The 27,628-nt window shown below is 40.2% G+C and overlaps 1 protein-coding gene across 1 annotated transcript; it reads right to left on the bottom strand.

Moving 5' to 3' along the window:
- Positions 1 to 3,485: 3,485 nt before the first annotated feature.
- On the bottom strand, positions 3,486 to 5,357 carry LOC121483066 (protein C12orf4-like). Its single transcript, XM_041741284.1, is given in 1 exon segment — positions 3,486 to 5,357. A coding segment is annotated over 1 exon segment (1,140 nt). The 5' UTR covers positions 4,814 to 5,357; the 3' UTR covers positions 3,486 to 3,673.
- Between the last annotated feature and the right edge of the window lie 22,271 nt (positions 5,358 to 27,628).

Raw genomic sequence — 27,628 nt, forward strand, 5'->3', positions numbered from 1 at the left:
ACATTTAATAAGTGGTAAAAATGGAACTGAGTAGAATGGACTTCTGTAGCAAGTTGTCATGACTACAGGCGTCTCCCAGGAGTGTAAGGGCTCTGGTCTGGACTTGATGTGATCTCTGATTTGGCAAATTAAACCAGCTACTAACTAGTCTTGTCTGCATGCCAGGTTCAATAGGCTGAGTCCTAGCAGAGAACTAAAAACATCAACAGAACCAGACACTAAGTTATTAAGATCTGGGAAACAGGCTATCGCCACCTTGGAATAAGTAATATTTCTGCCAGGAGTAGAGTTGTTAAAACTGATTTCACTTATTCCTCCTGTAGGACTTCCCAAAAGGTACCCTGACATATGTTTTTTGGAAAAACTTGTGTGTTGGTTGAATTTTTGTAAATGAAATCATGCTGCACCTGGGGACTTGCTATTTATTTAAGGGAAACTAAAGCAAAGCCTCCTGTTAAAACATATTTTGTAATTTGAATTATGTAGTCTATATTTATTTATTTCTTAGAGTAAGGTTAAATATTTTTTCCCTCTTTGTCAGGTGAATTGTCCAATCTGGAGAAATCTAACAGCTAGAGACACTAAGAGTCCCTGACTTGCCTGGCTTATTTTACCAGTTTCCATTATCTGGCCCATGATGAATGCCCTGGTCAAGCACCATCCTCCTGGGTCCTGGAGCTTTTTTTTTATCTGGCACAGCTCCCAGGGAAGGGGAGGGAGACTTTTCAAAATTCAAACCAAGAGAATGTTGTTGGAGATGCGAATCATCCTGTTTCCCAGCAGGTGAGAATTTGGGATCCAGTCTTAGGGAAAACCATGGAACATTTTTCTTATGATCTGAAATAGTGTAAAACCTTCATAAAAGTTGCAATAGTACAAAGTACTCTAAGGTTAGACTCTTTGTCTAGGTTCTCCAATTATTGACATTTTATGACTTGCCATATCATCCTTTTATATATATCTGTATCTCTTTCAAAGTCTGCATGATAGATCTTATTTTTTTAACCATTCAAAACTTAAGATGCAGCCATTATGCCCCATTACTCCTAAACATACTAGTGTACATTTACTAAAGACAGTGCTGTTCTTCTGTGTAACCATCCAAATCAGGAAATTAACATTGATAAGATACTACCATCTGGCCCTGGCCCTTCCAGGCATATTTCTTATCTGGCCCCAAAACCCAACCCAGGATCACATGTTACATTTAGTTACACTCTCCCTTGTTTCTTTTACTCTGGAACAGTTCCTCAGTCTTTCCTTGTCTTTTGTGACCTAGACATTTTTGAAGAGTATAGACCAATTATTTGGTAGAGTATCTCTCATTTCAGGTCCATGTAGTGTTGCCTTGTGAAGAGATTCCAGGTTATACATTTTCAAGGGGAATGCCTCAGGAGTGGTGTTTTGTCCTTCTCAGTGCCTCACATCAGGAGCCACATGGCTCAGGGCCTGCTGAAGGCAGTATGCACCAGCAAAAACCAAACAATTGTAAAAATTTCAGCCTGTTGTTAAACCAACGGTGGTTTGAAATTGGTCTTTGTGGGAGCTTTTTTATAATGTTTTTTTTGTGTGTGTGTGTGTGTGTGTGTGTGTAGGCTCTAAGTAACATGTGGAGCTCAGACTCACAATTCTGAGATCAAGAGTAGCATGCTCTACCAGCTGAGCTAGCTAGGCAGATGAGTTATCAGGGGAGTTTTTACACTACAGAAATCAGCAAATATTACAAATCAGTAGTGCCCCCCCTCCACTGCCTGTGCCATTCCAGCCAGTTGTTAAACATTTATCAGCATACCAATGTGTACAATATCAATCTGGCCCATTATGATGATGTTCACATTAATTACTTTGTCAAGGAAATGTCTGCCAGGATTTGGAACTGTAAAATTTTCCACTTTGTGACTAATAAATATTTAATGAGAAAACACTTTTAAAAAAAGAAAATGTGTATATATATATATATATGTATTATATATATGTATAATATATGTGTATATATATGTATTATATATGTATATATATGTGTTATATATGTATGTATGTATATATATATATGTATTATATATAATATAGGACTATTAGCCATAAAAAGAATGAGATCTTGCCATTTGCAATGACATGTTGGAACTAGAGAGTTTTATGACAAGTTTTATTCCACTCACATAAAATAAATGAGCGTAGCAGAAAAAAGAGAGAGAGAGGCAAACAAAGAAACAGAGTCTTAATTATAGACAACAAACTGATAGTTACCAGATGGGAGGGATGAGGATATAGGTTAAATAGGTGATGGGGATTAAAGAATGCATTTGTTATGATGAGCACTGGAAGTTGTATGGAAGTGCTGAATCACTAAAATTGGATACCTAAAGATAGTATTACAGTGTATGTTAACTTAGTGGAATTTAGATAAAGAAATTTTAAAAGACACATTTAAAAGAAATCTGCATGTCAGTATCTTGGATATACATACATCAAAAATCCTCAACAAAATACTAGCAAAACAAATCCATAAATACTTCAAAAAAATTATTCACCACCATCAGGTAGGATTTATTCCTGGCATACAATGATGCTACAATATTTGCAAATAAATCAACATGATAAATCACATTAACAGGAGAAAAAGTAAAAACTATATCATCTTTTCATGGGGTAACTGGGTAATGGGCATTAAGGAGGGCACTTGATGTAATAAGCCCTGGGTGCTATTTTTAAAGAGTTATTTATTTGAGAGAAAGTGCAAGGAGGGGCAGAAGAAGAGGGGAGAGAGAGAAACTTTAGCAGATGCCATGCTGGGCACAAAGCCCAAGACAGGGCTCAATCTCATTACCCTGAGATCATGACCTGAGCCAAAATCAAGAGTTGGATGCTTAATCAACTGTGTCACCCAGGGGCGCCAAGCACTGGGAGTTATATGCAGGTGACAAAACAATAAACTCTACCTCTGAAACTAATAATACACTGTTAACTAATTGATTTTAAATCTAAAAAATCGTATCTTTTCAATGGATGTAGAAAAAGCATTTGAGAAAGTATAACATCCATTCATGATAAAAACTCTCAAAAATGTATGTTTGGTGGGAACATATCTCAACATAATAAAGGCCATATACAAAAAAATCCATAGCTACATCATATTCAATAGTGAAAAACTCAGAGCTTTCCCCTAAGATCAGGAACAAGGCAAGGATGTCCACTCTCACTACTTTATTTTTTTTTTTATACTTCAGTGCGTTTTAATTTTTGCTTGGCAAATAAGGTAAAAGAAATATTTTATTTTTATGCTTAATTAAGTCTCGTACTTGATATGATTCAGACCTTTTGGAAAAGTCAACTGTCTCCATGAAAATGCAATTAACAATCTCCTATATCAAGTGTCCAGGTATGATGTGTAGGACGTTTTAACTTACTAATACAGATAGTGCATAACAGGAGAAAAAAAAGATTTTTTTCAAAAAGAAAATTTAAGAATAAATGTACGAGTAAAAGGCTGATCACTAGACTATATAGTATATGAATTTTTGGAAGGTTTTACAGACATACATTATGACTCAATTTGTGGCCTGAATTACAAGTTCTCTTTCTGGGCTTCTTTTGCTTGACAGAATCCAAGCACAGCTCAAGTTCCTGGAAAGTTTGACAGTCTTCTTCTGTCAGTGTGTCAGTCTCTAAGGGTTTAGTGCTTAGACGTCAGAGTAAGTGTTGATGATACTCGGAAGATCTGGGGGAGCATGTTACTAAGTTGATAAAACATTTCTTCAGAAATACTCTGTGGTACCAGAAACTGTACCGTCCTGGATATGCCTCCATCCCATGAAGCCATTTCCATCATGAAACCTTTGACACACTTAAACACAAGTTCTGCTCTCCTTAAGCACCATGGTATAGTCATTTCCTCTGACATATCATGCACCAGCAAGAGAGGTATGCTTATCGTTGTGATGTCATGGGTACAGCAAACCTTGAGTATATTTCGGAGTCCCATAATGGCAGGATCTCGAGCAGTGATGTTTCCTGATTTCACGTTGTCATCCACACAAAGGTGGAAAGCAACATGTATTTCTGAGAGATTAGAATGCCGTGTAATGTAAAATTCTCCAGGTAAAATATTTAAATAGTTTCTGTCAGCATTTTTAGCCTTATCGTCACTTCCTCCATTTCGGTTTCCAGAATCATGTGATTCTTTCAACTTACTCCTTCGCTGGGTTCTAGCATAAAGTACCACCTGCTGGACAACTTCCAGTTGCTCCTCAATTCGGGGAAAATGGAAGTCAGTACATTCTTGGCAAACTGTGGCAAAATCTCTTTTAATGCCACTATAGGAATTGATTCGATTATCTACTAGCAAAACGAGGCCACAGAGAGACGTAGAATAAAGTGATAGTGCAGTCTGGAGTCGATGGAGTTTCACGCCACTTCGATGATTTCTTTTGTGCTTACAAAAGTCCAGCATATCTGCTCTCAGCAATCTCAAATTATGCATGGTTTTCAACTGGGCTCCTAAGTGAATGGTAAAACTTTCTTCCAACTTTCTCTGCTCCTCATAAATCCTTCCATTTGCTTCTACAGATTCTCTGAACTGACTCGGTTGAACTTTAATTTCCTCACTGAGGGAGCTGTTGTTGGGTTTTTTTAGGTCTTGATGAAGTTTTATCACCCATTCCTGATACTCTTGCTTTTGGATGGCAGTTGATTGTTTTAATTCATTGGACTATTTATTTTCTAAGTCTTGCTGGGATTCAAAATGCTGAGCAGCCAGTGAGTTTACATCTTGATCGGTCAGTGATTTTCCCAATTCCTGCATCACTTTTTCCATTTCGATGCCTTGTCTCTCTCTCGTAATTTTTTCAGCTCCACATTTCGTTCACCAATCAGTTCTGAGATACTAACAAAGTAATTATGTTCCAAATTTAGGAGAGTTTCAGAGGCTGGAGAGTGGATTAGGTCATGGTATACATCTGCAAAATCTTCATCCCAGCTGGGCTCTTCAGGCTTTGCATGCTCTAAGGTGGTCTCAGCATAAGCTTTGGCCCATGAACTGGCCAGCTGATGTAAATCTACTTCACCCGATTTCACAGCTTCCAGGGATGCCTCGGCGTCTCTGTCATAATCTCTTAGAGATTCTTCTTCTATAAACTGGCTCAGAGCTTCTTTTAAGTCTTTTTCTATAAAGCATGGTAAACTGTGCAGCAGCATCAGACGCCTGTGTAAATGACTGGCATTTTCTTGAACAGGAAATTTGAGAGGTACCTTCAGTTCTAAGCACTGACTTCCTACTTTGAATTTATACACAAATTCCCTCTCTCTGTTGCAGAATCTTTATATGCTTTTCTTCATCTTCTTTGGCAGGATTTCTTCCCCGGTTCCGAAGCGCTGAGCAGGCTGCACACTCAGAGCTGTCAAGGAGCTGCGGCGCAGGGAACATCAGCTGATGTTGGATTACTCACCCATCTGTCGACTTACTCACCCATCTGTCCACTCTCACTACTTTAATTCAATGTAGTACTGGAAGTCCTAGCCATAGCAATCAGACAACAACAACAAAAAAAAAAATAAAGGGCATCCAAATTGGTTAGGAAGAAATAAAACTTTCACTATCTGCAGATGGCATAATACCAAATATGGAAAACCCTAAAGACTCCACCAAAAAACTCCTAGAATTGATAAGTGAATTTAGAAAAGTTGCAGGATACAAAATCAGTATACAGAAATCTGTTCTATTTCCTTACTCTAATAATGAAGTAGCAGAAATAAATTAGGAAACAATCCCATTTACAACTGCACCAAAATAATAAAATGGCTAGTAATAGACTTTAAAAGGGAATTGAAAGACCTGTACTTTGAAAACTATAAAACACTTATAAAAGAAATTGAACATGATACAAACACATAGACATTCCATGCTCATAGGTTGGAAGAAAAAGTATTGTTAAAAATGTTCATACTTCCCAAAGCAATCTACACATTTACTGCAATCCGTATCAAAATATCAACAGCATTTTTTTTCATAGAACTAGAGCAAATAATCCTAAAATCTGTATGGAACCACACAGTACCCCAAATAGTCAAAGCAATCTTGGAAAACAAGAACAAAAATGGAGGTATCATAATTCCAGATTTCAAAATATACTAAAAGCTATAGTAATCAGAACAGTATGGTATTGGAACAAAAATAGACACATAGATCAATGGATCAGAATAGGAAGTCCAGAAATAATCCTCCACTTTTATGGTCAATTAATCTATGACAAAGAAGGCAAGAATATGCAATGGGAAAAAGGCAATCTCTTCAACAAATGCTGCTGTGATAACTGAACAGCCATATGCAAAAGAATGAAACTGGACCACTTTCTTACACCATACACAAAAATAAACGCAAAGTGGATTAAAGACCTAAAAGTGAGACTTAAAGTTCCTAAAAGAAAACATGGGTAGTGATCTCTTTGACATCAGCCACAGAAATATTTTTCTTAATATTTCTCTTTCAGCCAGGGAAACAAACACAAAGTTAAACTATTGGAACTGTAACAAAATTAAATGCTTTTGTACAGTGAAGAAAACCACAAGACCATACAAAAGACAACCATACAAAAAGACAACTCACCTAATTAGAGAAAATATTTGCAAATAATGAATCTGATAAGGGGTTAATACCCAAAATATATAAAGAACTTATACAACTCAACACCCAACAAATTAATAATCCAATTAAATAATGTGCAGAATATATGAATAGACATTTCTCCAAAGAAGACACCCAGATGGCCAACAAACACATGAAAAGATACTCAACATGCCTGATCATTAGGGAAATGGAAATCAAAGCTACAATGAGTATCACTTCACATCTGTGAGAATGGCTAAAATCAAAATACACAAGAAACAGCAAGTGTTTACAAGGATGTGGGGGAAAAAAACACCTGTGTACTGTCGTGAGAATGCAAACCATGCACAGTGGTGCAGTTACTGTGGAAGACAGTATGGAGGTCCCTCAAAAAAATAAAAAATAAAATTTCCATATTACCCAGTAATTCCACCACTGGGTATTTACTCGAAGAGTATGAAAGCACAATTCAAAAAGATATATGCACCTCTATGTTTATTGCAGCATTATTTACAATAGCCAAATTATGGAAGCAATTAAAGTGTCCATAGATGAATGGATAAAGATGATGTGGTGTGTATATACGCAATGAAATACTACTCAGTAATAAAAAAAGAATGAAATCTTGCCATTTGCAACAACATGAATGGATCTAGAGGGTATAATGCCATGTGAAATTAGTCAAAGAAAGACAAATATATGATTTCACTAATGTATGGAATTTAGGAAGCCAAAAAAAAAAGAGCAAAGGAAAAAATAGAAACAAACCAATATAAAGAATCTTTTTTTAAAAAAAAAAACAGACTTAACTATAGAGAACAAACTGATGGTTACCATAGGGGAGGTAGGTGAGGGGATGGGTGAAATAGATGAAGAAGATTAAGAGTACACTTTCCATGATGAGCACTTATTAATATATAGAATTGGTGTATTAGTATATTGTACACCTGAAACTAACATGACACTGTATGTTAACCATACTGGAATTATTTTTTTAAAAGCTCTTAAATATAGAGGACAAACTAGTAGTTTCCAGAGAGTAGGTGGGTGGGAGGGATGAGTGAAATAGTTGAGGGGAATTAAGAGTACTTATCATGCACTGAGTAATATACAGAATATTTGAATCACTGATTATACACCTGAAACTAATATAACACTGCATGTTAATTATTATGGACTTTACAAATAAATGATAAATAAATATGCAAGCCATTTCCAATGTTTTGAACTAATTCAAATACTCTCAAGTCTTGTCAAATACAAGTTATTATACTTTGTTGGCCTCTTTCTCTATAGCCAAAATGTCTTAATTTTACTTGCCAGTGAGGGTCCTAGGTCCTACATGTAAAGATTGGAAGGGGAAAAAAGACAACAAAAATAATAATCCAAAAGAGGAAAAGTTGAAGGATAAAAAAGGAAAAATACAAGGTTTCAGGAGACTTCCATGCTTCTTAAAGACACTTAAGCCATGGGCAGTCTATTCCTTTAATCTAACTGCTATCAAGCACTACCCAAAGATGTGTTGATAGAATTTTAGACCTACCAGGAGAGTGGTCATCTAAACAGAAGCTCCTGTTTTCCTGGCTCTTCCCTGGTGTTTTAGGCTTATGAGCCCCACCCTCTGCTTCACTGGGATCATTTTGGAGCACAGTTTCCTCAATCTTGGGCATCCTAATGTTATCTGGAATTGGGGAGACAAGAAGAGGTAAGCTGCTGGTAGTATAATACCTAGCTCTGACCCACGAATGAGGAGGAGGAGGGTTCTTCAGCTGCCACTGTGTGCCTTGATGACAAAATCTGCTCCCAGTTAAGGAGGTTAGAAACAAGGGCTTCATGGGCCTCTTACAGCAATAGCTAAAGTCCTCAAATAGCCTTGGGGGAAGGTGAACTAGAGATTAGTGGGGGCTGCCTTTCCATAAACCAAAGCAGTTAGGGGCAGGGCAAGCAGAAGAGGAAATCAAGGCTCAGACAATGGCTTGCACAGGAATGGCGGGGTTAGGAAAGGAAACTTCCTCAACTCTGGCCATCTTTAATTAATCCAAGAATGACCCCCTTTCCTCCTTAACTTTCACCCCAGACCCGCCTTTGACTATGAAGAGAATAGCGGTTGGACTCATGCAGCAAGAGACTCTCTTAGCCTTGGAGACCCTGGCCCCTCACCTCCCACCAGTCCTTGAACCGCTGCCCCACTGCCCCACTGCATCTGCTAGTAAAGCCCTTCTGTCGCATCAGTCTGGTTCTGGAGCATACCATGGTAGACAGGGCAGGAGGGGAGATCAGCACTAAGGGACTGGGTGGCACCATGGAGATGATGAGACCTACCTGGAGAGCACCCTTACCAATGATGCCAGGTAGAAGAGTCCAAAACCTAAAAACAAAGGGTGGCCAGTCTCTCAGGTAGCAATACCGGTTTTGTGTCAAGGGTACCATGGGAACCAATAGAGCAGGAAAGGCAAACCCGGAAGCACCACTGGTGATAGAGATGGGAGCTGGAGATTCCTCATGCAGAGGCTTCAGGCTCATATCCTTCTTCCTAGGCTTGAAATGAATTTTCTCAAGTCCTGTTCCTTACCCACAGGTAAGGTACTGTCCAAAACTATTACACTCTTTCCCCCAGGAAATAAAAATTAAATTACCATTTAGAAAGGAAAAGGGGCATTAGTTTTTGTTTCACCTCATGCTGTTCATGTAGCCTTAGAAATAAAGAACCAATGGGGTTACAGAATTCCAGAATTCTGTTCTGATGTTTTTTCTTTCCTTTATGTCTTCTACACAATGTGAAGTAAACATATAAGCTGTTAAACTCTTATTTTACAAATATAGAAACAAAGAATTATTTTAAAAGGGCCAATTATAGAAGATGTGTGGTGAGGGGGCAAAACCCTATGTTTGAGACAGAGCCTAGGTTTTGGTTTTATGCTTCTAACTGAATTTCTGGCAGTTTTTCATTACAATTCAATTATGAGCCTTGGAGATCATCTAGGACCTGAGGATGTTGGAAGAGATGATTCTAAGAGCCCTCATGTTGCTTACTCTTTACTCCTAGTTTATTCTTTCACTCTACTCTATATTTTTAAAAAGTACACCACACTACAATATCCCATCGCACTCTTTTATCCCGACTTAATTTTTTTAAATATTTATTTACTCATGAGAGACAAAGAGAGAGAGACACACACACAGGCAGAGGGAGAAGCAGGCTCCATGCAGGGAGCCTGATGTGGTATTCGATCCCGGGTCTCCAGGATCAGGCCCTGGGCTGAAGGCAGCACTAAACCGCTGAGCCACCCGGGATGCCCTATCCCAACTTAATTTTTAATCCATTAACTTTTTTTCTATAAAACAAGACTATAACTTGGCCCAGTTCTTATCCAAATCCTAGAGTTGGTAGCACCTATAATGAAGCGTGGATATCTTGCACAGCATGTGAATTTTGAGAAAGGAAGTTATAAAGAGAGCTTTCCAGACTCAGGAAAATCCACCCTATTCTCCAGGTCCTAGAGGATATGAGGGGTCTTGGCCTAAAAACCAGAAGTCAGGGGCACCTGGCTGGCTCAGTGGTTGAACATCTGCTTTTGGCTCAGGGCATGATCCTGGGGTCCTGGGATTGAGTCCCAAATCAGGCTCCCCAGGGGAAGCCTGCTTCTCCCTCTTCCTATGTTTCTGCCTCTCTTTCTGTGTCTCTCATGAATAAATAAATAAAATATTTAAAAAAGAATGATGAAAGGAATGGAAAGGACGAAAGTAAGCCATGAACTAGGTCTGCAAGAAATGAAGAAAAATAATCAGGAGGGTGGTAGGTGACAGTAATGAGGAGGGTAGAGGAGTGAGGCTTTTGGAGGAGGGAGAGGGAGCAATGATAATAAAGGGATCTGGGTGTGGGAACATGGTTAAGAGGCAGTCAAGATTCCACTTACAGCAGGAGGCAGAGGACATGTCCTGTTAAAAACGTTAAGGATATAAGAACTTTGGCCTTCACAGACAGCCATTTCTAGAGAGCACAGTAAGTCTTTAAGAAGAAGTAGAGGAAGTAGCTTACATCTGATTGGACAATAAATACGGCAGTATGGACGGTGAGCAGTAGCCAGAAAGGCTTGGGAGTTAAGGCACAATGAGATTAGTTCTGACAAGTCTCTTAGAAGAGGGTGATCAGTTCATTGTAGGTTGAGGTCCAGAGTATTCCATTCAATCGTAGTCTTTGACCCTTGGGATGGCCACATTTGGCTCACATGAGGCAGTGTGAAGGTTCCTCAAAGAAAGAAATCAGAATTCCTTTTTGTTTTAGGTTTTATTTATTTATTTTTGGGAGCGGAGAGCATGAGCATGAGTGGGGGTGGGTACAGAGGGAGAGGCAGACTCCCCCCTGAGCAGGAAGCCTGATCACATGGGCCTTGATTCCAGGACCCTGAGATCATGACCTGAGAAGAAGGCAGAGGCTTAACTGAGCCACCCAGTCACCCACCTCAGTCAGAATTCCTGTGGTGGAAGGGCTACAGCATCTGAGGCAGCAGTCCCCTTGAGGCTCACACAGTGGGATTGTGTTGGTGACTTGCACAAAGCAGCGCATCAGTCCTCACCCACTGAAATGTCTGGCAGCAGCAGCTTTTGCCTTTGTTTTCTCTTTTGGTGTGGCATGAACCAGATTTTCTCTGACCATAACACGCCTGCCAGGAATACTGGCATGGATCCTTTCTCACTTTCAGCAACCCTTCATTCACGAGGCCAGCTTTGCAAGGACAGGGCCAAGTGGGAAAGATACAGAGTAGGAGAATAAGAAAACAATTCATTCTATCTGATCTCCAGCCTCACCTCCATAAGGTGGTTCTTGCAGTGAAGGAAGCCCAACATCATGCTTCACGCTCTGCATAGTTGGCCTTTGTAAATGTTGTCCATTCAGGTTGTACTAGCTTGGGGCAGCTCTGTGGCTTGGCTAACAATCAAATGAGTCCTGAGTTCCTGCAGTTCAATGGGCAGCCAGAAGGCCACCTCAGCTTAGGGCTGGGCTCAGAGCAAAGGAGAGCAGGACTGCATCTAGGCCAGTCTCCCATCAGCAACAGGTGACATTTACTCCATCAGTGAGAAGGGGTCACCTGTACCCCTACTTATGCTTCCTTCCAATCTCTGGGATGGTCTAGCCAAGGCCTCTGGGCATATAGATCTGTACGTTCTGCCAGGCTATAAACCTTTGCAGTATTAACATAGCTAACAAGCTCCCAGGTGACACTGATGTTCCTGGTGCAGGACCACACACTGAGGACCACAGGCCTCCATTAGAACTTTGCCTCCATTTGTACCCTTTGCTAATCAACTCAGCTTTCCAGACCAGAAAGTATTATTAGCCGAAAGTAACTGAGCACTAAATTTGTTCTAGGAGACATATATCCCCCAAACCAACTTCCCTCCCAAATTCTTAGCTCTCCCAAAGGCACTACATGTTTTCCAATCATTTAGGCTTGAAATCTCTCTCTCTCTCTCTCTCTCTTATTCAGATCCTGTCTATATAGTCAGTCATCGAATCCTTCCAAAACTTCCTTTAAAATGCCTCTCCTGCCTTTCCTTCCTGTCTCCAATTCCAACATTCTAGTATAGGCTTTTATCACCTCTTGCTACCCTGGCCCCTGACTCTAATCTCTCTCTCCCTTTCAACCCATCTAGCACACTGCCCCCAGGCTACTCTTCTGACCTCCAAGACTTCTTCTAGGTCAAACTTCGGTATGCCTTCCAACATGTCACCTGATTAATCCAAAAGCTTTCCATAAATCCTGCCCCATTGAGCCTGCACAACTCAACAATCACTGGTCCTCAGCCACTCTGCTTCTTCAAAAGCTGAGTCTACCTCCTAGCTGACAGTTCCAGAAATGCAACCCTGAAGAACACCTGCCTCAGAAATGCCTGGGATATGTGAATAAGATGCATAATTCTGAGTCCCACCTCAGACCCACCCAATCTAAAGCCTCAGAATGTGAAGCTCAGATATCTGCATTTTATCAAGCTTCCCAAGGAAATTCAATGCATGCTAAAGTTGGGGAACCACTTCTTTAGTCTCCTACTATAAACAGAATCCAGCATCACCCCTTCTGTATATTATCTATTGCTGTGTAACAAATTACCACCAAACATAGTGGCTTAAAACAACACAGTTATTACCACACTGTTTCTGTGGGTCAGAAACCCAGACATAACTTAGATGGGTCCTGGGGCTCAAAATCTCTTCAAAGGCTGCAATCAAGATCTGGTTCAAGGCCAAGTTCATGTGTCTGGCACAATTAGTATCTCACAAGCTGTTGAACAGAAGACCTCAGTTCCTCACTGGCTGTTGGTCCGCAGCTGCCCTCGTTTTCTTGCCAGGTAGATCTCTCCTAGGTCAGTTAACAACGTACCACCTTGTTTCATCAGATCAAGTAGGTGTAGAGAGCCAGAAAGAGAGCCAGCAAGACAGAAGTCCTAATCTTTTGTAACCTAATCATAAAAGTGACATCTCATCACTTTTTTGCTGAATTACATTTGTTAGAAAGAAGTCACTAGGTCCAGCCCACATAAAAGGGGAGAGAATTGCATGGCATGTGAATACCAAGAGGTCGGAAATCACTGGAAGCCAGTTCAGAAGCCACCTGCCACTCCTTCTTCAATATCAGTACACACCTTTTAGTCCATGTTCTTGCCTATTTTTCCAGTCACTACATAAAAACTAGAAAAAATAGTCTGGTTCACAAGAAAACAATGCATAAATATATGATTGCCCTAGTCTGACTCTTTAGCTTACAAGTGTCTGATTTTAGTGAAGGAAAAAGCAGTTAATCAAGGCCCAAAGTGGACACTTGGAACCTTCTGACAAACACATATTAATTATTTGGGCCTGTTTTCAACCCTGGCTGCAGATTAGAAAGCCAGGGGAGCTTTTTTTTTTTTTTTTTTTAAAGTACTGATGCCCAGGGTCCCACCACAGACCATTTAAATCAGAATTTCTGGGGGAGGAGGGGCAAGATGGCGGAAGAGTAGGGTCTCCAAATCACCTGTCCCCAACAAATTACCTGGAAAACCTTCAAATCATCCTGAAAATCCACGAATTCGGCCTGAGACTTAAAGAGAGACCAGCTGGAACGCTACAGTGAGAAGAGTTCGCACTTCTATCAAGGTTGGAAGACGGGGAAAAAGAAATAAAGAAACAAAAGGCCTCCAAGGGGGAGGGGCCCCGCGAGGAGCCCGGCTGAGGCCGGGGCGAGTGTCCCCAGGACAGGAGAGCCCCGTCCCGGAGGAGCAGGGGCTGCACCAACCTTCCCCGCGGAAAGGCCTCCCGGGGAATTGGAGCAGGATCCCCAGAAAGGCGGGGATGCCCTCGGGCTCCCTGGGACAGTAACAGAGGAACTGCGCCCCGGGGAGATGCGCCGAGCTCCCTAAGGGCTGCAGCGCTCGGCGGGACCCGGAGCAGCTCGGAGGGGCTCGGGTGGCGGCTCCGCGGAGGGGGCTGCGGGGCTCCGGGAACAGCTCAGCGGCGGCGGCTCGGGCGGAGGAAGAAGCTCCGCGGAGGGGGCGGCGCGGCTCCGGGAACAGCTCGGAGGGGCTCGGGCGGCGGCTCCGCGGAGGGGGCTGCGGGGCAGGAGCGCGAATCCAACAGTGCAGGCCCCTGAGCACAGGGCGCGGGGACACAGCCCAGGATCCAGCCTCCCCCGGGACAGGCAGAGGCCGGGAGGGCCCAGGACAGCAAGGACGCTCCAGCCTGGAACTGAGCAGATCAGCGGCCCCGCCCCGGAGCCCCCAGGCCCTGCAGACGGAGAGCCCCGGAGTTACTGCGGGGGCTGAATCCAGGTACCCAGAGCTGCCCCCTGCCACTGGGGCTTCCTCCCAGGGCCTCACGGGGTGAACAACCCCCACTGAGCCCTGCACCAGGCAGGGGCAGAGCAGCTCCCCCAAGTGCTAACACCTGAAAATCAGCACAAGAGGCCCCTCCCCCAGAAGACCAGCGAGACGGACCAGTTCCAGGGGAAGTCAAGGGACTTAAAGTATACAGAATCAGAAGATACTCCCCCGTGTTTTTTTGTTTTTTGTTTTTTGTTTTGTTTTTTTTGTAATGTTTTGTGCTTTTTTTTCTTTCTTTCTTCTTGATTTCTGATTGCTTCCCCCACCCCACCCCCTTTTTTTCTCCTTTCTTTCTTTTTTCTCTTTTTCTTCTCTTTTTCCCCCTTTTTTTCTTTCTCTTTTTTCTTTTTCTCTTTTCTTTCCTTCCCTCTCTTTTTCTCCTTTTCCCAATACAACTTGTTTTTGGCCACTCTGCACTGAGCAAAATAACTAGAAGGAAAACCTCACCTCAAAAAAAAAAAAAAAAAAGAATCAGAAACAGCCCTCTCTCCCACAGAGTTACAAAATATGGATTACAATTCAATGTCAGAAAGCCAATTCAGAAGCACTATTATACAGCTACTGGTGGCTCTAGAAAAAACCATAAAGGACTCAAGAGACTTCATGATGGCAGAATTTAGATCCAATCAGGCAGAAATTAAAAATCAATTAAATGAGATGCAATCCAAGCTAGAAGTCCTAACGACGAGGCTTAACGAGGTGGAAGAACGAGTGAGTGACATAGAAGACAAGTTGATGGCAAAGAGGGAAACTGAGGAAAAAAGACAGGCAATTAAAAGACCATGAGGATAGATTAAGGGAAATAAATGACAGCCTGAGGAAGAAAAACCTACATTTAATTGGGGTTCCCGAGGGTGCCGAAAGGGACAGAGGGCCAGAATATGTATTTGAACAAATCCTAGCTGAAAACTTTCCTAATCTGGGAAGGGAAACAGGCATTCAGATCCAGGAAATAGAGAGATCCCCCCCTAAAATCAACAAAAACCGTTCAACACCTCGACATTTAATAGTGAAGCTTGCAAATTCCAAAGATAAGGAGAAGATCCTTAAAGCAGCAAGAGAAAAAAAGTCCCTGACTTTTATGGGGAGGAATATTAGGGTAACAGCAGACCTCTCCACAGAGACCTGGCAGGCCAGAAAGGGCTGGCAGGATATATTCAGGGTCCTAAATGAGAAGAACATGCAGCCAAGAATACTCTATCCAGCAAGGCTCTCATTCAAAATGGAAGGAGAGATAAAGAGCTTCCAAGACAGGCAGGAATTGAAAGAATATGTAACCTCCAAACCAGCTCTGCAAGAAATTTTAAGGGGGACTCTTAAAATTCCCCTTTAAGAAGAAGTTCAGTGGAACAATCCACAAAAACAAGGACTGAATAGATATGATGACACTAAACTCATATCTGTCAATAGTAACTCTGAACGTGAAGGGGCTTAACGACCCCATCAAAAGGTGCAGGGTTTCAGACTGGATAAAAAAGCAGGACCCATCTATTTGCTGTCTATAAGAGACTCATTTTAGACAGAAGGACACCTACAGCCTGAAAATAAAAGGTTGGAGAACCATTTACCATTCAAATGGTCCTCAAAAGAAAGCAGGGGTAGCCATCCTTATATCAGATACATTAAAATTTACCCCGAAAACTATAGTGAGAGATGAAGAGGGATACTATCTCATACTCAAAGGATCTATCCAACAAGAGGACTTAACAATCCTCAATATATATGCCCCGAATGTGGGAGCTGCCAAATATTTAAACCAATTAATAACCAAACTGAAGAAATACTTTGATAATAATACACTTATACTTGGTGACTTCAATCTAGCTCTTTCTATACTAGATAGGTCTTCTAAGCACAACATATCCAAAGAAACAAGAGCTTTAAATGATACACTGGACCAGATGGATTTCACAGATATCTACAGAACTTTACATCCAAACTCAACTGAATACACATTCTTCTCAAGAGCACATGGAACTTTCTCTAGAATAGACCACATACTGGGTCACAAATCGGGTCTGAACCAATACCAAAAGATCGGGATAGTCCCCTGTATATTCTCAGACCATAATGCCTTGAAATTAGAACTTAATCACAACAAGAAGTTTGGAAGGACCACAAACACGTGGAGGTTAAGGACCATCCTGCTAAAAGATGAAAAGGTCAACCAGGAAATTAAGGAAGAATTAAAAAGATTCATGGAAACTAATGAGAATGAAGATACAACCGTTCAAAATCTTTGGGATGCAGCAAAAGCAGTCCTGAGGGGGAAATACATCGCAATACAAGCATCCATTCAAAAACTGGAAAGAACTCAAATTCAAAAGCTCACCTTACACATAAAGGAACTAGAGAAAAAGCAACAAATGGACCCCACCCCCAGCAGAAGAAGACAGTTAATTAAAATTCGAGCAGAACTAAATGAAATCGAGACCAAAAGAACTGTGGAACAGATCAACAGAACCAGGAGTTGGTTCTTTGAAAGAATTAATAAGATAGATAAAGCATTAGCCAACCTTATTAAAAAGAAGAGAGAGAGGACTCAAATTAATAAAATCATGAATGAGAAAGGAGAGATCACTACCAACACCAAGGAAATACAAACGATATTAAAAACATATTATGAACACCTATACGCCAATAAATTAGGAAATCTAGAAGAAATGGACGCATTCCTGGAAAGCCACAAACTACGAAAACTGGAGCAGGAAGAAATAGAAAACCTGAACAGGCCAATAACCAGGGAGGAAATTGAAGCAGTCATCAAAAACCTCCCAGGACACAAAACTCCAGGGACAGATGGCTTCCCAGGGGAATTCTATCAAACGTTTAAAGAAAATCATACCTATTCTACTAAAGCTGTTTGGAAAGATAGAAAGAGATGGAGTACTTCCAAATTCGTTCTATGAGGCCAGCATCACCTTAATTCCAAAACCAGACAAATATCCCACCAAAAAGGAGAATTACAGACCAATATCCCTGATGAACATGGATGCAAAAATTCTCAACAAGATACTAGCCAATAGGATCCAACAACACATTAAGAAAATTATTCACCATGACCAAGTAGGATTTATCCCCGGGACGCAAGGCTGGTTCGACACTCGTAAAACCATCAATGTGATTCGTCATATCAGCAAGAGAAAAACCAAGAACCATATGATACTCTCATTAGATGCAGAGAAAGCATTTGACAAAATACAGCATCCATCCTGATCAAAACCCTTCAGAGTGTTGGGATAGAGGGAACTTTCCTTGACATCTTAAAAGCCATTTACGAAAAGCCCACAGCAAATATCATTCTCAATGGGGAAGCACTGGGAGCCTTTCCCCTAAGATCAGGAACAAGACAGGGATGTCCACTCTCACCACTGCTGTTCAACATAGTTCTGGAAGTCCTCGCCTCAGCAATCAGACAACAAAAAGACATTAAAGGCATTCAAATTGGCAAAGAAGAAGTCAAACTCTCCCTCTTCGCTGATGACATGATACTCTACATAGAAAACCCAAAAGCCTCCACCCCAAGATTGCTAGAACTCATACGGCAATTTGGTAGCGTGGCAGGATATAAAATCAATGCCCAGAAATCAATGGCATTTCTATACACTAACAATGAGACTGAAGAAAGACAAATTAAGGAGTCAATCCCATTTACAATTGCACCCAAAAGCATAAGGTACCTAGGAGTAAACCTAACCAAAGAGGTAAAAGATCTATACCCTAAAAACTATAGAACACTTCTGAAAGAAATTGAGGAAGACACAAAGAGATGGAAAAATATTCCATGCTCATGGATTGGCAGAATTAATATTGTGAAAATGTCAATGTTACCCAGGGCAATTTACACGTTTAATGCAATCCCTATCAAAATACCATGGACTTTCTTCAGAGAGTTAGAACAAATTATTTTAAGATTTGTGTGGAATCAGAAAAGACCCCGAATAGCTAGGGGAATTTTAAAAAAGAAAACCATAGCTGGGGGCATCACAATGCCAGATTTCAGGTTGTACTACAAAGCTGTGGTCATCAAGACAGTGTGGTACTGGCACAAAAACAGACCCCTCGATCAATGGAGCAGAATAGAGAACCCAGAAGTGGACCCTGAAATGTATGGTCATCTAATATTCGATAAAGGAGGGAAGACTATCCATTGGAAGAAAGACAGTCTCTTCAATAAATGGTGTTGGGGAAATTGGACATCCACATGCAGAAGAATGAAACTGGACCACTCTCTTTCACCATACACAAAGATAAACTCAAAATGGATGAGAGATCTAAATGTGAGACAAGATTCCATCAAAATCCTAGAGGAGAACACAGGCAACACCCTTTTTGAACTTGGCCACAGTAACTTCTTGCAAGATACATCCACGAAGGCAAAAGAAACAAAAGCAAAAATGAACTATTGGGACTTCATCAAGATAAGAAGCTTTTGCACAGCAAAGGATACAGTCAACAAAACTAAAAGACAACCTACAGAATGGGAGAAGATATTTGCAAATGACATATCAGATAAAGGGCTAGTTTCCAAAATCTATAAAGAACTTATTAAACTCAACACCAAAGAAACAAACAATCCAATCATGAAATGGGCAAAAGACATGAAGAGAAATCTTACAGAGGAAGACATGGACATGGCCAACATGCACATGAGAAAATGCTCTGCATCACTTGCCATCAGGGAAATACAAATCAAAACCACAATGAGATACCACCTCACACCAGTGAGAATGGGGAAAATTAACAAGGCAGGAAACAACAAATGTTGGAGAGGATGCGGAGAAAAGGGAACCCTCTTACACTGTTGGTGGGAATGTGAACTGGTGCAGCCACTCTGGAAAACTGTGTGGAGGTTCCTCAAAGAGTTAAAAATAGACCTGCCCTACGACCCAGCAATTGCACTGTTGGGGATTTACCCCAAAGATTCAGATGCAATGAAACGTCGGGACACCTGCACCCCGATGTTTCTATCAGCAATGGCCACAATAGCCAAACTGTGGAAGGAGCCTCGGTGTCCATCGAAAGATGAATGGATAAAGAAGATGTGGTTTATGTATACAATGGAATATTACTCAGCAATTAGAAACGACAAATACCCACCATTTGCTTCAACGTGGATGGAACTGGAGGGTATTATGCTGAGTGAAATAAGTCAATCGGAGAAGGACAAACAGTGTATGTTCTCATTCATTTGGGGAATATGAATAATAGTGAAAGGGAATATAAAGGAAGGGAAAAGAAATGTTGGGAAATATCAGGAAGGGAGACAGAACATAAAGACTCCTAACTCGGGGAAACGAACTAGGGGTGGTGGAAGGGGAGGAGGGCGGGTGTTGGAGGGGAATGGGTGACGGGCACTGAGGTGGACACTTGACGGGATGAGCACTGGGTGTTTTTCTGTATGTTGGTAAATTAAACACCAATAAAAGTTAATTAAAAAAATAAAAAATAAAAAAAAATAAATCAGAATTTCTGATGCTGGAGCTCTAGAATCAGAATTTTAAAAAGATTTCTAGGTAGTTTTAATGTACAGCCAGGATTTAAAACTCCTGGGTTGGCCCATTCTTCCTTTCTCACTTGCATTTTGAGAAATGTTAGATGGAAACAGCTTCTCATTTAGGATAGTTTCAAAGCCCCTTCTAATTGATTTGGAAATGCCCTCCAAAGGAGAATGAATTGGATGCCAGCTTTTCAAAACAGCAGGAAAATCTCTTAATGGAAACTGACAGAGGTGGCCTGAGAGAGGGCCGAGGTTTGAGACATGTCTGGGTCAGAACAAGAGGACATGAAGTCAATATTTGCTTCAACGTGGATGGAACTGGAGGGTATTATGCTGAGTGAAATAAGTCAATCGGAGATGGACAATCATCTATGGTTTCACTCATACATGGAATATAAGAAATAGTGAAAGGGATTATAAGGGAAAGAAGGGGAACTGATTGGGAAAAATTAGAGAGGGAGACAAACCATGAGAGACTCCCAACTCTGGGAAACAAACAAAGGGTTGAGGAAGGGAAGGTGGGTGGGAGATCGGTAACTAGGTGACAGACATTGAGGAGGGCACTTGATGGGATGAGCACTGGGTGTTATACTATATGATGGCAAATTGAATTTAAATTTAAAAATGTAAATAAAAAATATTTGTTCAGTCAGTACCCACTAAAAAACTGGTAATGGTCTAGGAACTGCAGGGAGGAATAAAAAGATATGTCCCCCAGGACAGAGGTTGAAAGCTGGCAGCCCATGGTCAGATGTGGTTCACAAATGTGTTGTATGCATGTGTGTGTATATATGAGTGTGAGCATATATGTGTGTTTGTTTTTCACAAAGTTTACATAAATAAATATTTTTATATACAACTTATTCACATTTGGAAAAATAATTTAACATGAACCCTTGGCATATTAAAGAGTTAAAGTCTACATTTTTCTTCTAATAGCTTGTAACTTCACTGAGGAATTAACTCTTAACTGTACACCAACCATCATTTAAACTGATTTACTACCAGTGAAATCAGGGAAAGAGTCCATTTCTTATTAACAACACTGAGAATCAATATAGAAAATGGGGAGTCCATAGGCTTACACTGAACAGCAGTATCTAGAATTAGCAGTGTTCCTAAGAAGCACTGAGTAAATATTTTATAAGTATGCAAATTAAACATCCTTATCTATAATTTTATGCTTCCTATCCACAGATTTTTTGATAAGCTAGCAAAGTGCTTTGTAAAAATTGGCATTTGTCGCCACTATCAAAAATAAGGAAATTTTATATAAAGATCCAGATCGGGGGTTTCTCTTTTACAAACTGGCAGCTTGGATGACACTGTGCTTACCTTTCCACATGGTAACAATCACCAGAAAGTGAAGAGTGACTCCCACTTCCCCCTCCTTGTCTCCTCAAATGGACATACTTAAACCGTTTGAAATCCTCTGCCTTGCCTGAGCAGGAATCTAGAAGACAGGATAGGAGAGTGGATAAGAATAGACTCTGGAGTCAACTGGGTTCTGTTGGCCTTGGGCTCTAAAAGAGGGTCCATCCTTTCTTTTATTGGGCCCAGACCAGATGACACCATTTTTCCTCTTTCCCAGGAAGGAGGAAGGAGGGAGGAAGAAGAAGGAGGAAGAAGGAGGAGGAAGGAGGAAGGAGGAGAAGAAGAAGAAGAAGGAAGAAGAAAGAAGAAGAAGGAAGAAGAAGGAAGAAGAATAAGAAGGAAGGAAGGAAGGAAGGAAGGAGAAGAAGAAGAAGAAGAAGAAGAAGAAGAAGAAGAAGAAGAAGAAGAAGAAGAAAGAAGAAGAAGAAGAAAGAAGAAGAAGAAAAGAAGAAGAAGAAGAAGAAAAGAAGAAGAAGAAGAAGAAAAGAAGAAGAAGAAGAAAGAAGAAAAGAAGAAGAAGGAGGAGGAGGAAGAAAGAAGGAGGAAGAAGGAGGAGGAGTGGGAGGAGAGGAGGAAGAGAAGGAGGAGGAGGACAATGGCGACTCTGGAGTCAAACTGCTTTGTGTCCAAAGACTGCTTCTGCCCTTATGAACATTTCCAAAGAATTTAAATGGTTACACTTAAAAAATAACTTTCAGGGACGCTTGGGTGGCTCAGCAGTTGAGCTCTGCCTTCAGCTCAGGTTGTGATTCCCGGGTCCTGAGATCGAGTCCCACATCAGGCTCCCCACAGGGAGGCTGCTTCTCCCTCTGCCTATGTGTCTGCCTCTCTGTGTGTCTCTTATGAATAAATAAATAAAATCTTAAAAAAAAACAAAAATCAATTTGATTTCTTTTTTAAAAATCAGATTTCTACTTGGTTTGTTTCTAAGAAAAAACACCTAGAATTACACCAGTTAGTTTCCTCACAAAAAAATGCATTGTTTAAAAGACTCCCCGTAATGATGCCTGAAATTCTGTTAGTATTAAAATCATATAATTCAAGCTGTTTTTTAAAATAGACTATGTTTTATAAAGTAGTTCTAGGTTCACAGCAAAACTGAGCAGAAAGTATAGTAATTTCCCATATGGCCTGGTCCCCACACATGCATAGCTTTCTCCATTATCAACATTCCCCACTTGAGTGATACATTTGTTACAACTGATAAACCTACATGAGTACATTATCACCCAGAGTCCATAGTTTACATTAGGGCTTAGTCTTGGTGGTGTACACTGTTTCTAGACAAATGTATAACATGTATCCACCATTATAATATCATACAGAGTAGTTCCAATACTCTAAAAATCATCTGTGTTCTGCCTATGTATTTCCCCCCTTCCACCTAGCCCCAGATAGCCATTGATCTTTTTGCATTTTCCAGAATGTCATGCATGTCATATAGTTGGAATTATTCAGTAAGAGATCTTTTCAGAGTGGCTTCTTTCACTTAGTAATATGCATTTAAGTTTCCTCTATTTCTTTTCTAGCTATATAGATTATTACTTTTTAGCTCTGAATAATATTCATTTGTCCAGATATATTAGTTTATCCATTCATCTACTGAAGGACATCACGATTGCCTTCAAGTTTTAACAATTATGAATAAAGTTTATATAAATATCTTTGTGCAGGATTTTGTGTAGAAATAAGCTTTGGGTAAATACCATGGAGGGTGTCTCCTGATCAAATGGCATGAGTATGGTTGGTTTGGAAAGAAACTGTCAAATTGTCAGCCCAAATGGCTATGCTATTTTGACTTCCAGCTAGCAATGAATGAGAGTTCCTGCTGTCCCACATCCTCATCAGCATTTGGTGTCACTCTTCTGAATTTTGGCCATTCTAATAGATGTTTAGTGGTGTCTCATTGTTTTAGTTTGCATTGTCATTATGTCATATGAAATGAAACATCTTTTCATATGCTCATTTGCCATCTGTATATTTTCTTTGGGAGGGCATCTGTTAAGTTTTTTGATCCATTTGTTTTTAACATACAATGTTTTATTAGTTTCAGGTATACAATATAGTGATTCAACAATTCCATTCATCATCTAGTGTTCATCACAAGTGTACTTAATCCCAACACCTACTTAACCCATCCCCCCACTACATCATGCACACAAAAAAATTCAAAACGGATTAAAGACTTAAATGTGAGGCCTGAAAACATAAAAACACTAAGAGAGAACACAGGCAATAACTTCTTTGGAATAGGTTGTGGCAACTTCTTTCTAGATATGTCTCCTTGGGCAATTTTGTTTATCTTTTAAATAAATCAGCTCTTAGTTTCAGTGATCTTTTCTATTGTTTTTTTCTTTTTTATACTACTCTATTCATTTTTTTTAGAGAGAGTGAGTGGGGGAGGGGCAGAGGGAGAAAGAAAATCTTAAGCAGTCTCCACGTGTAGCAGAGCTCAATCTCACAACACTAAGATCATGACCTGAGCTAAAATCAAGAGTCAGACATTTTCCTGAGCCACCTAGGCACCCCTCTATTGTTTTTCTATTTTCTATTTCATTTATTTCTGTTCTGATCTGTTATTTCCTTCCCTCTATTAGCTTTGGGTTCAGTTTGTCCTTCTTAAGTTCTTTGTGGTGTGGAGTAAGGTTTTTTTAATTCAAAATCTTTCTTTTTTTCTTAATGTAGGGATTTATCACTATAAATTCCCCTCTTAGAACTGGTTTCTGCATCTTGTAAATTTCAGTATATTGTGTTTCCATTTTCCTTTACCTCAAGATTTAAAAAAAATGTTTCAACCCATTGGTTGTTCAAGAGTGTGTTGATGGGGAGAGTTTCAAGATGGCAGCATAGGAAGACCCTGAATTCACATCCTCCCATGGGTATAAGTTCACAGCCACATATGGAATAACTTTCCTCTGAAAAGGACCTAAGAACTAGATGAATAGTGCCTATACAATGAAAGATAAAAGATATGCATTGACATAGGTAGGAGAGGCAAAGACTCAGTCTCATCAGGCACAGTGATCCACAGTCAGAAAGGGAATCCAAAACTACAGAACTTTTCCTCAAGGAGTAAAGGGACTGTGCCCCATATGAGACATACCAACCCTTGGGTCTGTCACCAGAAAGATGAACCCGCAGGCGCACCTGGGTGGCTCAGTGGTTGAACATCTGCCTTTGGCTCAGGTCATGATCCTGGGGTCCTGGGATCAAGTCCCTCGTCATGCTCCCTGCAGGGAGCCTGCTTCTCTCTCTGTCTATGCCTATGTCTCTGCCTCTCTCTGTGTGTCTCTCATGAATAAATAAACAAAATCTTAAAAAAAAGAAAGATGAGCTCCCAAATGTTTTTTTAAGACTTTATTTATTCATCACACACACACACACACACACACACACACACACACACACACAGGCAGAGAGAGAGGCAGAGACACAGGCAGAGAGAGAAGCAGGCTCCTCGCAGGGAGCCTGATGCGGGACTGGATCCCAGGACCCCAGAATCACACCCTGAGCCAATGTCAGGCACTAAACCACTGACCACCCAGGGATCCCCTCCTGAAATGGTTTTAAAAATCAACAGGGATTAAGTCCAGGGGACCCACAGAACTATAGAGAATAGAGAAGGTGCCCTTAAAGGAATTATGCACAAACTGTCTCACTCTGGGATCCAGCACAAAAGAATCGTTTGAGACATGTCTAGACCATAATTGAGGGACACCCACTTACTAATCCTAAAGCAGCTGCTGGACAGATAGGAAACTGCAGAGGCTTTGCCCAGGGAAGAAAGCACTGGTGCTAACCAGTTTTGCAATCTCATCCTAACTTGCTGCTGAAAGAGCTGACAGGCACCATTGTTGGTGCCTTCCCTATAGCCCACTAGCACCACTGGGTGTGTTCTGCCCCTCACTGACCCTGCATAGTCACTGTGCCACAATCAGGCCAAGTGATACTACTATGCCATGCCCTCCCCCACATAGTGCCTTGCCACAACTAGGCCAGGGGAGCACCCTGACTCTCACTGACCCAGTACAACAGCCATACTATGATCAGGCGAGGTGAGTACCCATGCCCAGCCCATCACATGTAGCAGTTACATTGCAAGAAATCTGAGGTAGCTATAATTATATTACATAAAAAAGAATATGAAGCAAAGAGTGTAATAAAAGACCCAAAAAAGGAACTGCATATATATATATATGTATATATATATATATATATACACATATATATATATATAACGTAGGAGCACTATAGTATATAAAGTAAATATAAATGGACATAAAAGAAATTGAAAGCAATACAATAAAAGCAGGGAACATTAACACTCCAATTAAAGCAATGCATAGATCATCAAGACAGAAAAACAATAAGGAAATAGCAGCCTTAAATGACACATTAGACCAAATAAGCTTAATAGATACATACAAAACATTCTATGCAAAATTAGCAGAATATACATTTTCTTAAGTGTACATGAAACATTCTCCAGAATAGATCATGTGTTGAATCACAGAAAAAATCTTAATAAATTCAGAGACATTGAAATCATATCAAGCATCTTCTCTGATCACAATGATACGAAAGATGAATGGATAAAGAAGATGTGGTATATGTATACAATGGAATATTGCTCAGCCATTAGAAATGACAAATACCCACCATTTGCTTCGACGTGGATGGAACTGGAGGGTATTATGCTGAGTGAAATAAGTCAATCAGAGAAGGACAAACATTATATGGTCTCATTCATTTGGGGAATATAAAAAATAGTGAAAGGGAATAAAGGGGAAAGGAGAAAAAATGAGTGGGAAATATCAGAAAGGGAGACAGAACATGAAAGACTCCTAACTCTGGGAAACGAACTAGGGGTGGTGGGAGGGGAGGAGGGCGGGGGGTGGGGGTGACTGGGTGATGGGCACTGAGGTGGGCACTTGATGGGATGAGCACTGGGTGTTATTCTATATGTTGGCAAATTGAACACCAATAAAAAATAAATTTATAATAAAAAAGATATGAAACTAAAAATCAAATACAATAAGGAAACTGAAAAAAAACCCACAAAAACATGAAGATTAAATGACATGCTGCTGAGCAACCAATGTGACATCAAAGAAATCAAAGAAGAATTTTTTAAATTTTAAAAGGAAAATGAAAACAGAAACACAACATGCTAAAATCTATGGGATGTAGCAAAAGCAGTTCTAAGAGGGAAGTTAATAGCAGTACAGGCCTGTATCAATAAAAAAGAAAAATTTCAAATGAACAATCTAACTTTACACCTAAAGGAACTACAAAAAGAACAAGTGAAGTTCTTAGAAGAAACGTTTTTTAAAAGATTTTATTTATTTATTTCCCGAGAGACACACAGAGAGAGGCAGAGACATAGGCAGGAGAAGCAGACTCCACACAGGGAACCTGATGGGGGACTTGAATCCCGAACCCTAGGATCACGACCTGAACCAAAGGCAGATGCTCAACCATGGAGCCACCCAGGTGCCCCTAGAAGTTAGAAACTTATTAGAAGAAAATAATAAAGACCATATTGAAAATAAATGAATTATAGAATAAAAAGATTCCAGAAAAGACCAATGGAAAAAAAGAGATGATTCTTTGAAAAGATAACAAAACTAACAAAACTTTAAGGATACTAGCCAAGAAGATTTTTGAAAAGATGGAGCTCAAATAAATAAAATCAGAAACGAAAGAGAGGTTACAATTTATATCACAATGGGATGCCGGGGTGGCTCAGCAGTTAAGCGCCTGCCTTTGGTCCAAGGAGTCCTGGGATTGAGTTCCACATAAGGCTCCCTGCATGGAGCCTGCTTCTCTCTCTGCCTATGTCTCTGCCTCTCTCTCTGTGTGTCTCTCATGAATAAATAGATAAAATCTTTAAACAAATTTATATTTGTATCACAAAAATACAAAGGATAATAAGAAAGTACTACAAACAATTATGCAGCAACAAATTGGACAATCTACAAGATATAGGTAAATTCCTAGAAATATATAATCTTCAAAAACAGAATTAGGAAAAAAGAGAAAATCTGATTAGACCAATTAGTAGCAATGAGATTTAACTGGTAATTTAAAAAACTCCCAAGTCATAGCCTCAGCAATCAATCAACAAAATGAAATAAAAGGAATCCAAATCAACGAGGAAGAAGTCATACTTTCACTTTTTGCAGATGACATGATATTCTATGTAGAAAACCTGAAAGACTCCACCAAAAGATTGGTAGAACTAATACATAAGTTTAGTAAAGTCACAGGATATAAAATCAATGTAAAGAAAACTG

Source organism: Vulpes lagopus, chromosome X (assembly GCF_018345385.1).
Source record: "Vulpes lagopus strain Blue_001 chromosome X, ASM1834538v1, whole genome shotgun sequence".
In the NCBI taxonomy this organism is placed as follows: Eukaryota; Metazoa; Chordata; class Mammalia; order Carnivora; family Canidae; genus Vulpes; species Vulpes lagopus.